Consider the following 14,425-nt stretch of genomic DNA (forward strand, 5'->3'; position numbering starts at 1 on the left):
TTAGAGACAGTGTTTTCTAACCACTTTGCACCTTGATGTCACCTCCAAGGTTGAATAAAATAGTCTAGAGGTACCAAGAATAAAATTAACAGTGCATCCTCGGATGGTTAATGTTCTGGTTTCAGGTCTACCTGCAGCGCGAACCCGATGGACTGCAGACTGAAGTTGTTGTTCTCCTGTCGATAGGTAGATTGATAAGTAAGCAGGTATCTAGGTAGGTAGGTGCCACCAGTGTCGATAAGTGGATATTGCAGATGATCGTAGATTTCCGCTGCTGCTAAATGTAGATAATTGGCGAGGCACCTCTGTCACCAGTAATGTGGGCTGCTGCCAATATAAAGGCGTGAGACGCTGCATAGCGTGGAGAATGTATCGTAAGTGAAGGTGAGATAGAGCCACTCTGGGGTTAAGGAGTTTTAGTGTGACAATGATATTGTTCAGTTATAATGTTTCACTGCCTATCCCTGCAACGGACAGTGTGACGTGACCCCACTGATTGTCAGAATTAATCTCTCCCCAATCTCCTTCTGCCTCCTGCTGATCTCCTCTTCCTTCTGCCCCCTTCTGACCCCCACACCTGATTATATTACTGCCTGGCTTCCGGTTACTTGACATGTGAGTGCATGTGTGTGTGTACAGCGTCTGGCACACTTCCGTCAAGTGAGCCAACTGGCTTCCGTGAGTGCGTTTGACAATTTCGTGTGTTGACATAGCCTACATCATACGTTCTTGGTCGTCTAGAGCCAGGAAATGTTTTGTGATTCTCTTCCTGATGACCTAGATATATCTGCGTTGTGGGGTGGATGTGGATGTGGTTGAGAAGATTAGGAGAAATACACTGAGGTGGTTTGGACATGTGAAGAGAATGGAGAATGAAAGACTAAGAGGGTGTATGTAGGTGGGGGTGGAGGGAGGGAGAGGGAGAGGTAGACCGAGGATGAGGTGGAGGGATGGAGTTGAGAGGTATATGAGGGAGGGGGGGGTGAGTTGGGGGGAGGGTAGTCAAATGGTGGGTGACAGAGCGACTTGGAGGCGTTTTGTCTGCGGCCACCCTTTGCGGGATTAGGGCGTCGGGCTATAGATAGATAGATAGACTATTACATATTGTGCTAGTGTTACATATTGTGCTATGATTATATAATACCTATAGCTATTACATATTGTGCCTATACTCGTGCGGTCCACCATCCTCCTTTTGGGTGATAAAGAGTTGACGAGCGTTTGTGTAACTGGGCAGCGAAGCCGTCTAATTATATTTGTGCCACCATATGAAGGCTTCCATCTTCAGCCCTCAGGTTAGAGAGAATTTACTGCTTCACAGTGAGAATAAAAAGGAAAGTAGAGTTGGTTTGCTTATTCGCGTCTCTGTTAATGTGAGTTAATGGAGGTGGCTCTTAAACGAGGCTAAGAGAGAGAGAGAGAGAGAGAGATTCTTGCTTTATGCACTAGGAACTGACGAATCACGAGAGGGAAGAAGGGAGGTTCTTGTTTCAGTACGTGATAGGAAATGATTAAATAAGAGAGAGAGAGAGAGAGAGAGAGAGAGAGAGAGAGAGAGAGAGAGAGAGAGAGAGACAGAGAGAGAGACAGAGAGAGAGAGAGACAGAGACAGACAGAGACAGACAGACAGACAGACAGAGACAGAGACAAAGACAGAGACAGACAGGCAGACGGACAGATTCTTGATTTAATATATAGGAAGAACTGATGAATTGAAAGATAAGGAGGAAAGGTTCTGCTTCAATTTGTAGAAGAAATTTAGTATATGAGAGAGAGAGAGAGAGAGAGAGAGAGAGAGAGAGAGAGAGAGAGAGAGAGAGAGAGAGAGAGAGAGAGAGAGAGAGAGAGAGAGAGAGAGAGAGGAGGAGGAGGAGGGGGATATGCGTACAAAAGAAATACTGTGTAGCGTATCTGATGTACATAATTTCAAATATCTGTATCTCCCCACAACATAAACATAAAAGTATGGTACAGAGAAAGCTTACAAAATGCTTATATCACACTGTGTCGTTGGTGGGCTAAGAAAAGCTGGAGATGTAGAGGAGAAAATTGTCCCCAAAATTGCGATCTCTACCTAACATTAGTAGTAGGAGTAGGAGTAGTAGTAGTAGTAGTAGTTGTTGTTGTTGTTGTTGTTGTTATTGTTTTTGTTATTGTTTACGTTGTTGTTCTTGTTCTTGTTGCAACCCCCAGGCTCATCTAGACTTGAACCTATAATGTATTGTAGGCCGTAAGTTGTCTTCTTGCAGTCCAGTATCATTATTTCGCGGGATAGATAGGAAATTGCAGGACGTTTGTATAACTGGCCAGCTGAGTCGCCCAATTATATCGGTGCCACCAGGTGAAGGCGGTCCTCACCAGCACTGTTCCAGCCCTACTCAGGTGTACCGTGAAGGGAATTAAAAATCAAATTTACAGAAGTTTACAAGTTATAATGCGTGGTATGCATGGTGTGCCTGGAAGAAATGAAAATGGGGAACGAATGATAGGGATGTGCGTTGAGCGAGAGATGGTGATTGGAAATACCTTGTTTGAGAAGAAAGATATTTATAATATACATGGATGAGGCAGGAGGGTGGAAGGGTTGTTGATACAGCATTGATGAACTATGTGGTTGTGTCCAGGAATATAATAGGAAGATTGTTGGATGTGAGAGTTTTCAGAGGGGAGAGTGGAGGTATGTCTGACCATTACCTGGTGGAGGGAAGCTGATAGTAGGTAAAAGTTGGGTGAGAGCTAGGAGAGTTAGGTGTGGCAGGGAGGTTTTGAAACTGAGTTGGATAAAAGAGAGAAAATGATAGAGTATCATGAGAAACTGAAAGATGAGTGGAACGCAGTGAAAGATCAGGAAAATGGCAGTGTGGAGGAGGAATGGCAGTTGTTTAAGAGTGATGGGGCATGCGGAAGAGGTGTATGGTATGAGACGAGTGGGTGGTGGTGTAAGAAAGGGAAGTGAATGGTGGTGCGAGGAAGTAAGTATGGCTGTGGCTGAGAAGAGACATGCATATGAAGTGAGGTTGCAGAGGAAGGATGAGGTGTCATATGAGAGGTATAAGGAAAACAGGAATAGGGCGAGAAGGGCTGTGCGTGATGCTAAAGTGGTCCAGATGAGAGGTGTGGTAGTTTGAAGTGTGATCCTGAAGTGTGTGCGGGATGTGGCAGTGTGTGCTGTGTGGAAGTGTGTTCGAGGTATTTCGGTGTGTGGCATGGTAAGGGGTGGTGAGGCAGAGTGTTGTGTGTAACTGTGAGATGTAGTGAGGTGTATCAGTGTGTGGTGTGTGGGAGGTGTGGCGGTGTGTGTGGTGTGGTAAGGGAAGCCGAGACAGTGTGTTGTGGTGTGACTGTGAGATGTAGCAGTGGTAGGCGGTTGACTGAGAATTTTCAACAGAATAAGAAAATGTTTCGGAAGGAGGCGAAAAGGGTGCGAAAGGATGGGTCTGGGAAGGAAAAGCTAGTAAAAGCAGAGGATGGGAGGATGTTAACTGAGATGGATGCAGTAAGGAAGAGATGGGCAGAGTATTTTGAAAAATTGTTAAATGCGGAGGAGGAAAGGGAGGCTGAGATTGTGGCACATGGAAGGGTGCATGGAATAAATGTGATGAGAGAGCTGAATGATTCTTTGATCACGACTGAGGAAGTGCAGGAAACAGTAAAGGAGATGAAAACAGGGAAAGCTGCTGGCATGGATGGGTGTGCTGTGGAATGCCTGAAGGGTGGTGGAGCGACTATTGTTGAGTGGTTAGTAAGATTGCTGAATGTGTGTTTTGTGAGAGGTATGGTGCCAGTTGACTAGGCAAGTGCTTGTGTTTTTCCGTTGTATAAAGGCAAGGGGGATAAGTATGAATGTAATAGCTTTAGAGGTATAAGTCTGTTGAGTGTTATAGGTAAGGTGTATCGTAGAGTGTTAATTAAGAGAGTTAGAGAGGGTACAGAGGGAGTGATTGGTGATGAGCAGTGTGGCTTTAGAAGAGGGAGGGGATGTGTGGATCAGGTGTTTGCTGTGAGACAGGTGTGTGAAAAGTATTTAGCGAAAGGTAAGGATGTGTTTTGGGCGTTCATGGATTTCAGGAAAGCTTATGGTAGAACTGATAGGGAGGCTTTGTGGACTGTTTTAAGATTGTATGGACTATTGGACTTGATGGTAGGTTGCTAAATGGAGTGAAAAGTTTTTATTTAAATAGTAGAACATGTTTAAGAGTGGGAAATACTGTGAGTGATTGGTGCCCGTGATAATGGGGCAGCATCAGGGATGTGTGATGTCACCAAAGTTGTTAAATATTCAAATGAATGGTGTTGTAAGGGAGGTGAATGCAAGAATGTTAGGTAGAGGTTTGAGTCTGGTGAATGCTGATGGTGGAGAGTGGAATCTGAATCAGCTGCTGTTTGCAGATTATACTGCACTGGTGCCTGATTCAGAGGAGAATGGGGACAGTTGGTAGAGTAGTTTGAAGGGTGTGTGAAAGGAGGAAATTGAAAGTAAATGAGAATAAGAGTAACGTGATGAAGTGTGCGAGGTTGGTAATTGGTAGGAGGATGAATATAGTTTTGAATGGTGAGTTGCTTGAGGAGGTAGAGTGTTTTAAGTATTTAGGGTCACATGTTGCTATGGATGGAAGAATACATGCATAATTTAGAATGAATGAAGTAGGAAATGTGCTGGGAGGAATGAAAAAGTGTTAAGATGTCATTAGTTTAGAATGGATGTAAAGAGAAGGCTGTATTAGGGTGTTGTGATACCGACTGCGTTATATGGGGCTGAAACATGGAATATGGGTGTAGCAGAGAGGAAATGTTTGAATGTAATGGAGATGAGGTGTCTGAGGAGTATGTGCGATGTGTATGGATTGAGGAGAAATGCTGAAGTGCGAAGGAGAACTCGAGTGATGAGTGGGATGGCTGGTCGCCGAGTTGAGCAGAGGGTGTTGCGATGGCTTGGGCACATGGAGAGAAGATGTTGAGCGACTGGTGAAAAAGATAACTGGATTGGATGTGAGAGGTGTAAGGCTGAAAGGAAGACCATGAATAGCATGGATGGACAGTGTGAAGAGAGCATTAGGCCTAGATGCGAGAGGGATGTCTGTTGAGCCTGGAAGAGTGGCTGTGCGTGATAGAATTGACTGGAGAGAAATTGTAAATGTATAAATAATGACGAAACCCTGCGGGGATATTCTCCCGCATTTGGTTTGATCAGCTGATCGGGTCAGGTTCGGGTGAGGGGATGGGTCCATTACAATGTGGCAGGGGTAAACCAGCTTTGGAGTCGGACCCTGCTATGATTGTGGCTGATTGCACTTCACAATTGACTCTCGTGCTGTGTGGTGCAGTGAGGATCTGCCTCTTCTCTCCTTGGGGCTAAGATGCAAATGAATGTGTTTGTGTGGATGAGAAATTTGGAAGTGTGTCATCCTGTCTCGGCTACCTCCCTTTCTCTGGGGGAAGCAGTCTAGGTATATAGATAGATAGACTTTAACCTGACAAAAATCCCAAACCTCTTTCAGCTCACTGAGCAAGAATATTTCTGAGTCTGTTTCTGCGATTCTGATGAGCTAGTTTGTTCACAAACATGGACACCGATTCCCCTATAGTGATTAAGTTATCGTTACAGTGGGTTGAGTGAGTAAGAGCTGCAGAACATACCACTGGTGTGAGTCAGGTGCTTGCTGGATTAGTAAGAGAATCGAATTCAGTGGTGAGATGTGGCATGCCATGCTGGTCACAGTTAAAGACCCTGTCACACATAAACGACTCTAGGGCCGACCGAGGCGCGACTCAGGGTTGTAAAGCATTTTTTCATCATTCGCCGACAAAGCCCGGACTCTTTAGGGCGCTCGTGAGCCGCTGGGACAACTCGTCGGGCCTCACGACTTGCCAAAAGTCGTGTCACAGTTTCGTCACAGTTGGGAGTGTCATACGTCAGTCGTGAAGCAGTCTTAGCTCAACTGGGTGCGTCGTGATGCGGTCGTTGTGTGTCGTGATGCTATTACTGACAAAAAAAACATTATGGCTGCATGTCCTTCATCAACTGACTAGACACAGAAGAGGCCCATGGTGATGCACTGGGTGTCATTGGTGGTTCAGGTGTGACGCCCCTCCCCACGCTGGGTGTCATTGGTGGTCTAGGTGTGATGCCCTGCCCCACACTGGGTGTCATTGGTGGTTCAGGTGTGACGCCCCGCCCCACGCTGGGTGTCATTGGTGGTCTAGGTGTGATGCCCTGCCCCATGGGTCGGTCGTGGGGGGGACGTGGGGGTGTTGTAGGAGGTTCGGGGTGCATTCCCCAAATGCGTCACGCAGTCGTCTTGTGTTCGTGGGCAGTCGTGGCTGGCAAAAATTTGTTAAATTTCAAATTTGAAGACTCGTAGCTCCGTTGCCTCGCGTTCGCCTCGTGATCTTGCTGCGTTCTTGAGGACATCACGACCGGTCGTGCAGCAGTCCTGACGCAGTCATTAGGCAGTCATGAGCATAGCAGATTCGGGGCCAGCTGGGAGGCTTGGGAGCTAATTAGGACACGGCCTTGAGTCTCGCCGCAGTCGGCCCTTGAGTAGCGTATGTGCGACAGGGGCTTAACCCTTTCCCGATGGCCTGACGCATTGGCACCACTTGCATCGCTAGTCCGAGTTTGATGGCGTTTGCCTTGTGCAGAGGCTGGGCAAAAATCGATGCCATAATCGTAATTATTTTGATCTGGACATTCTGTGTCAGCTTTTGAGATTTTATAGTAATCAAGAACAACGATGTACATGTTATATTGCTGAAAAATTATATTTCTAAAGAAAGATGAGAACAGTTAGAGATTGGATGAGGAGTGTGGAAGGAATTTGAGTGTAGACAGGAGGAACTATAAGAAAGTGTTCTGGAAGGAGGTTAAGAGAATAAGACAGGGTGATGAGGAAGGTAGTAGGGGAGTGAGGGATAAAAATGGCAAATTGCTGGTGGAGAGGTTAGCACAAGTGAGCGGATGGAGAGAACACTTTGAGGAATTGTTAAGCATTGAGAACGAAAGTAACGATAGTGTAAGTGGTTGAGAAATGGCTGAGAGAAGGAGGGAGATGAGAAAGGAACAAGAGATCAGTAGGATGGAAGCAGTGGAAGCAATGAAGAAAGGCAAAATGGGGAGAGCCCCAGGAATTGATGGAGTGTGTGGTGATATGCTGAAGCTCGGGGAGAGATTGTTGTAGAATGAATATGGAAGATGTGCAGATTGGCCTGTCAGGAAGGTAGACTCCCGGAGGATTGGAAGTCAGGTATAATTATTCCCCTGTACAAAGGAAAAGGGGAAAAAACGTGCAGTAAACATACCGGGATTTGTCTTTTTAGTTCAGTAAGAAAAGTATATGGTAGGATACTTATTGACAGTGTCAGGGAAATAACATACGAATTAGTTGGACAAGAACAGGGAGGCTTTAGGAAGGGAAGAGGTTCAGTAGATCAGATATTCATTGTAAGGTGTTAGTGGAAATGTTTCTAGAGAAAGGAAAGAAGTCGTATTCTGCCTTCATGGATTCGGAAATGACACATGACAGAGTGGATAGACAAGGAATGCTGAAAATATTAAAAATATATGGAGCACATGGGATGCAGTTAAATGTCGTGAAGAGTTTGTGTGGAGTCCTAGGGCCGCAATAGGTCTGGATGGTAGGCTGAGTGATTTTTTCTAAATGAATGTTGGATTGAAACAAGGATATGTCATGTTCCCGTGGTTGTTCATTCTGTATATGGATGTAGTTATAAAAGAGATACAAGGTAAGGTAGTCGATGTTGGAGTGGCCGTAATGAGAGAGAGTAGCGTTTGAAAACTTCCTCTTCTGTTGTCTGCGGATGATACTGTGCTGTTAAGTGACGACGAAGGGGAACTGCAAGGCTTGGTGCATAAGTTCTGATGAGAATGTAAGAAACGATACCTAAAGGTGCATGTAGGGAAGAGTAAAGTTGTGATCTTAGAGAGAAATTAAGTCGGTGAATGCACAGTGAGGCTGGATAGTGAGGAAATGGAAAATATGAGTGCATTTAAGTACCTGGGTATTGTGATGAGTAAGGATAGATGTTTGAAGGATGAAGTGCTTGAAAGGGTACAACAGGAAAGAAGGGTTGCTGGTTCACTGAAAGCAGTGATAAGAAAGAGGGAAGTGACCATGGAAGGAAAAAATGTCGGTGCATGACATTATTGAGATCCCCACTCTAACGTAAGGAAGCTAAGCCTGCACCTTGTTGGAAGGACACAAGTCAAGAGTGAGAGCAGTGAATAGGAGTTATTTGAGAGGAGCATTTGGAGTTACGTGGAGAGAGGAATCGAAGGAGTGTTGTCGTATGGATGTGGTTGTGATAGAAAACGTTAGGAGAAATACACTGAGGTGGTTGGCCATGTGGAGAGGATGGAGAGTGAGAAACTAACTAGTAGACTGAATGTGAGTGAGGTGGAGGGGGGGGTGAAAGGGTGGAGGAGACCGAGGATGAGATGGAGGGATGGAATAGAGAAGTATGAGAGAGGTGGGTGTAAGCTGGGGAGAGGACAGCCAAATGGCAGGGCGATTTGGAGGGGATTTGTCTGTGGCCTTAAGGGATTAAGGTGTCTGTGTATAGACAGAGAGACAGATAGACAACGAACTGTGAATTTCCAAAGTGCAGTTGGTTTCTAGGTGATGTCTTTGAACCTGAAATTCCCCATCATTGCGGACGTAAACAAGCGTCCCAATCGAGCAAAATGGTAAGTTCTTGCAATGTCCATGGCTGTCATGACAAGCAGGATCGAGGAAAACCCTTAAGAGCACTGCTGGTTGCCGAAGATGTTCGAAATCAGGGAGTAAACACTTAATTGAGATGAGAAGATGCTTATCGTTTGCTCTGCCGAGCCAAAATGAAAACGAATTAGGGGAGCATGTGAATGATGATATTTTTCGAGTAGCAGATACTTTCACCTCTCATCGTTCTCCACATTTACGAGGTACACATGTTGTTTAAGCATACGGCCGTTAGATTAACTGGTAATGAAGGCTAGCTCATCTAAGCACACGGCCGTTAGATTAATTGCTACTGAAGGCTAGCCTATTTTTGCTATCAGTACACTTTTCCCAGTAACTTGTTCTGACTGCACGACTCCAACACATTTAAAAAAAAATAAAAATCTGATTGTAAGCATCAAGATTCCTATAACGTTTTGAGACCATTGGCTTTTGAAGGGCATGTTGAGAACAATAAATAACAATGTCCGTTCAACATATTCGAAGACGCACATCCCAGTTCTTTTATATCATCTGTTTTAAAATTTCCTGAATAACCCTCCTTCTGATCATGTTTAATATCATTCTTGTACGCGGTTGAAGCTCTGGACCGACTCTACCATGTTCTGGTAATTCCAGATGTGATAAAAAATTTAAATTCTGTTGGAGACTCTGTGTACTGTCTCTTTAATGTTACGTATCTCTGTCATGGTGGTGCAAACCTTCAGTTATTATATTTAAAAATATATGATGTAGTTATTGACAGATCTGCATACTACCTGGCCATGATCTGCGAATTAGCATTTTTTAGTTTCTTGTGCTCTCAGTTTCTCGCAATAAAAAAGTTAAACATGGTATCAGAAAGTGGGTTTCCAGAATTGTTCTACCACAACTATTTCTGCAATTTCACTGGGCTTGTTATTCGGAACCGTCAGTTCAGATTTCTTCGATTCTTGCCTAGCCCTGTTGATGGTCAAGTGCAGTCAGGCAGGGGTGTTGATCTGACTGGTAACCAAGGAGACTCATTCTTACCTTACAGCTAAGGCTCATCGAATTCAGTGCAACTACGACGTATTGTTCAAGCTGTGGTAGTGGTCAAGTTTTGTCAGGTGAAAACAATACGAATATAGTTTGATTTTGATTGAAATTCATTTTGTTAGGTAAAAGTATAAAGCTCAACGTTATTAGTAACTGTTAGTAATTTGCGTAGTCAATCTGCCTATAATCCAATCTTAATATTGCATCATTGGGAGCGTAATAGCCAGGGGGTAGTCCACTTAGTCCAGACAAAGAAGGCCAAGCCGGCCAAACCCTTGTGTCTGAGTGGCATTACGTGAGTAATAAACCCCAATCACTCCTCGGATGCAAACTATATCGTTCACGTCAGGTTGGAGAGCTTTTCTCGTAGCTGTAACCGAGGCGTTTCCAAAAATGTTAGATTATAGGGTTGTAAGAGGAGAGAATTTTCAAGTTGTTCTTGTCGTGGATGGCAGGAGAAAGTTAAACATGAGTCTGGGGTTTGATTGCAGTTTTATTCTCAAAAGGGAGATATCTTGACAAGAGCAGTGCTAAGGTGAGGGCGGTTTATGCTAGCTAACGCAGTGCCCTCTACTCATGCCTTTTCCACCGAGCCTTTTCTCTCTCCTATTGCGTCCCAACCCCTTTTGTCACCAGAGGAGTGTATTGTGGGCCGCTGCTAGTAAAATGGTGCGTTGTCGAGTAGAGTTAATAGGAAGGTCTCTCTCTTTCTCACCTTCTCCCTCTGTGTATTTTAAGTAAGGTGTTTCATGGAGCACTCTTGGGTTACAGAGTTTATTGTACACAGTAATATCAAAATGTGATTGACAGCATAACGTAGTGTGATGACAAACCTCTTAGTTGATGCAATCTCCTGTCTTCTGCACTCGATCGTACTCTCGGGCTCTCTCTGTGCCCTCCGAAATCTGAGAATAAATACAGTTCAGTGGGGATGTAGTGTCTGGTAGATTTCCATGGTTAGTTTCCATGACGTTATGTAACTCGCTCAGTCTTGTTAACCTGCCCATATCATGATATTCTTGTATCAGCTCGACTAAAAAGTACCGGTAATTGAGATACATTATATGTTAAGACATTCTTGATGGTCTGGGACAACAGGATTGTGGATATACTGTACATGATGTGGATTGACATTCTTAGTGAGAGGCTGTGTATGTCGCCAGCAGGCACTACATATTGCACATTGTGATATGAGATATGTACTAGTGCCTATAATGCCAACATACCTCTCGGTCACTCAGAACTGTCGTACCAACAACAGTACATATTGTCATAGCGTATTAATGCATATTATATTCACATTACAATCAACTTGTAAGCTAATTAAGTGAAATATATAATATTGTAAAAGTAATATAACTGAACGAATAATATATCATAATTGCAGTTACATCGTGTTAATGCAGTTGTGTAAATGCAACTGTTATGCAAGTGTTGCTGTAACATAACATCGTGTTAACGCAACTGTTCCACAATTGTGGCTGTAATAAAACTGTAGTTACAGCGAGTTAATGCGACTGTCATAAAATGTGGCTGTAACAAATTATACGGTAGTTAAAGAATTGTAGCAGTTGTAATATAATTGCAGTAATGCTAGTGTCTGTAGGTATATAATTGTAGTTACATAATTGTAGTAATTGTAACATAATTGCAGGAATCATAAGTATAGTCATTGTAGCTCTATAATTGATACATAAGAATATGATTAATACAATAATAGCAATACAATGGAAGTCTACAGTAGTCAGTCGTATCATGAATCAGCCATATATGATGTACTTGCTGTTTATGTGATACACCATAGGTGTTTGGCTAAGTTATGTTGCAGTTTATATTTAAATGATGTTATATGTAACCCCATATTTTGTTATTATATAAAAAAATGTATATACAATATTTACAATTATGTACAATATTCACTAAGTTTCCTTTGTACCACACATCACTAGGTACTATAGGTCTTCAAAATGGCTGTGAAGTCAACTTGATATGTGTATTCAATTTTTGGTATTGGTTGGAAGTAAGCCTACTCATGTGTCTGGTTGAGTATAGCATAGTGGTTTCATTATTTCTAGTTTCTTTTGTGTTAGCCATTTTTTACTGTATTACCCTTGCAATTGTAATTTGAAGGATATATGTAATTCTCGAGTCTTACTAGGTTTTCATATTATGTTGATGGAAGGATATACATTGTCTATCATTATATATATATATATATATATATATATATATATATATATATATATATATATTAGGTTGTATACAGTATAAATGAAGTAGTACTGTTAAACTAAGAGTGTAAATGTTTGACTCACTGATATTAACTGTGGTGGGTATGGTGAATGGGATGGCGGTAGTGGTGTCTGGCACCGGTTAATCGACGTGATATGGTGTTCTCAGCAAATGATGACACTGCTGCCAATCGCTGCTTCCCCCTGGTAGTTGTGGAATGCAGGTGTAGAGTGCAAGTGTGGAATGTAGGTTTGGAGTGCAGGTGTGGAGTGGTGGTGTTGTCTCTACTCAGAGAATGATGACACACTGCAATCTTGCTGCTCCTGAAGGCTGAACACTGTTTGTCATTGTGGCGGGGAAGAATGGAGGGAAATGGTGTGGGGACGAATGGTGGATAATGGTGGAGAGAGTTGGGAATGAGCGGGGGTGGGACGGTGGAGTAGGTGGGGGAGGGTGGAGGTCGGAATGACGTTTGTGCTAAATCGTCACGTCAAAACTGCAGGACAACGATGTCGATTTCTACTCTTTCCTCCATACATTATTCCTGCTTCTTTACACGACTTCCTTTCCTCATCTTAACTTGTAGTGCTTGATTTTCCTTACTTGTTGTGATTAACTTGTAGGCTTGCAGAGTTGTCGACAGGCATATATCGGTGTTATTGTTTCTCGTAAATCGTGGAGTTGTGGTTAGGGTGGTTAGGAGTGTTTAGGGGCGAAATTAAGTTGCGTTGTTGCTCCGCCAGCTCTCTCTCTCTGCTTTTGTTTGTTTGTTTGTTTGTTTCTTGTTACTTGTGATTGCGTGATTGAGTGTAGTCGATTCGTTTTCACTGCCAATATCGATGACGAAGCCGTAGATAGACGTAGAGAGATAGGGAGGTTGATTGTAATTGTAGATCATTGAAGTCCCGCCGGTATAAAGTCGTGAGGCGTCGTATGGCTAGAACTTGCCGCTGTCACCAGTGTCGATGAACGTAGTCGTGGGGTTTGATTAAATGGAAAGATTGTAGGTGTATCGTAAATTAGGCATCCCCTCTATCAGCAGCGGAGTGTAACGTGGGCCACTGCTAGTAAAATGGTGCGTCATTGAGTAGAATGAAAAAGTAGGTCTCTCTTTCTCACCTTCCCCCTTTGTGTATTGTAAGGTGGGTTATAGAGCACTCTTGGGTTACGGAGTTTATTATATACAGTACATTAGTACTGAAATGGGACTGACAGCATAAATTAGAGTGATGGCAAACCTCCTAGCTGACCCCATCTCCTGCCTTCTGCCCTCGATCGTACTCTCGGGCTCTCTCTCTGCCCTCCGAAATTTGAGAATAAATACGGCTCTGTGTGGATGTAGTGTCTGGTGAATTTCCATGGTTAGTTTCCATGATGTCAGGTAACTGGCTCAGTCTGGTTAACCTGTTTGTATCATGAAATTCTTGTATCATCTGGACTGTAAAGTGATTGAGATACATCATGTGTTAAGACATTCTTGATGGTCTGGGAGAACGTGATTGTGGATATACTGTGCATCATGTGGATTGACATTTCTAGTGAGAAATCATGTGTCTCCAGCAGACACTACATGCTGAACATTGTGATATGAGATATATACTAGTGCCTATAATGGGTAAGGGTGTAGTCCAGTTTTTCTAAGAGATGCAGAACTAGGGAGTTATTCATGGAGAAGCTTTCAACGAAGCTAATCCCCAGCACAAAGGTTTACGTGTTGCTCTGAAATAAGCTTCATTTTAGGTTGCTAGGCATTCCATTATCCACAGACATTTGTCAAATTGCCCACCTGTGATTAAGTACTCTCTCTCTTTCTCTCTCAGTGCACTAACTCATGTCTTCTTTATTCCTCAGGTCTACGGATACGGATCTTCAACCTACTCATCAAACTGCTAACCTGTGCATTGTATATAGTTAGAGTCTGCATTGACGACGATCCTGTTAAAGCAAAATGGTAAGTGTTCACTCATATACATATATATATAGGTAAATTTTTACAAGTGGACAATACAGCCCCCAGGTAGTGCAATATATTTTTCTGGCAGTTTTTGATGCGATTCGAATGTTTCTGACCTTCATTTTTGTCGAAAATGCCTCATTTTCCCTCTTTTTCAATCATGAACTTTGATTGGACAAGTAGGTGAAGTCAAGCATTTTCCCAAAAAAATGAAGTAAAAAAAGAACTGAACTCGCATCAAAAACCACCAGAAAAAAATACTGCACCACCCGCTAACGTTGCTGAGCTGACCAAACCTAAGGAAACAGACCTAACGTAACCTCACCGAACACAATAAAACTAACCAACCCTAACCCAACATACCTAACCTATCCTAGGGGAGTACGTCACGTAACTTCACCAAACACACTAAACCTAACCAAACCTGACCCAACATACCTAACCTGTCCTAGGGGAATGCTTACCCTAGAGATATGATGGTCCA

The 14,425-nt window shown here is 43.2% G+C and overlaps 1 protein-coding gene across 1 annotated transcript in view; it reads left to right on the forward strand.

Moving 5' to 3' along the window:
* The window catches only part of LOC145402854 (potassium channel subfamily T member 2-like), an 812,106-nt gene that overhangs the window by 260,980 nt on the left and 536,701 nt on the right, over window positions 1-14,425 (forward strand). Inside the window, exon 3 of the mRNA XM_080274763.1 lies at window positions 13,839-13,938. Within this exon, the coding sequence (XP_080130889.1) occupies window positions 13,839-13,938 (100 nt within the window). The remainder of the gene's footprint in view (window positions 1-13,838; window positions 13,939-14,425) is intronic.

This window comes from Coenobita brevimanus, chromosome 59 (assembly GCF_032717465.1).
Source record: "Coenobita brevimanus isolate Jiangsu-jjx chromosome 59, ASM3271746v2, whole genome shotgun sequence".
Taxonomy (NCBI): domain Eukaryota; kingdom Metazoa; phylum Arthropoda; class Malacostraca; order Decapoda; family Coenobitidae; genus Coenobita; species Coenobita brevimanus.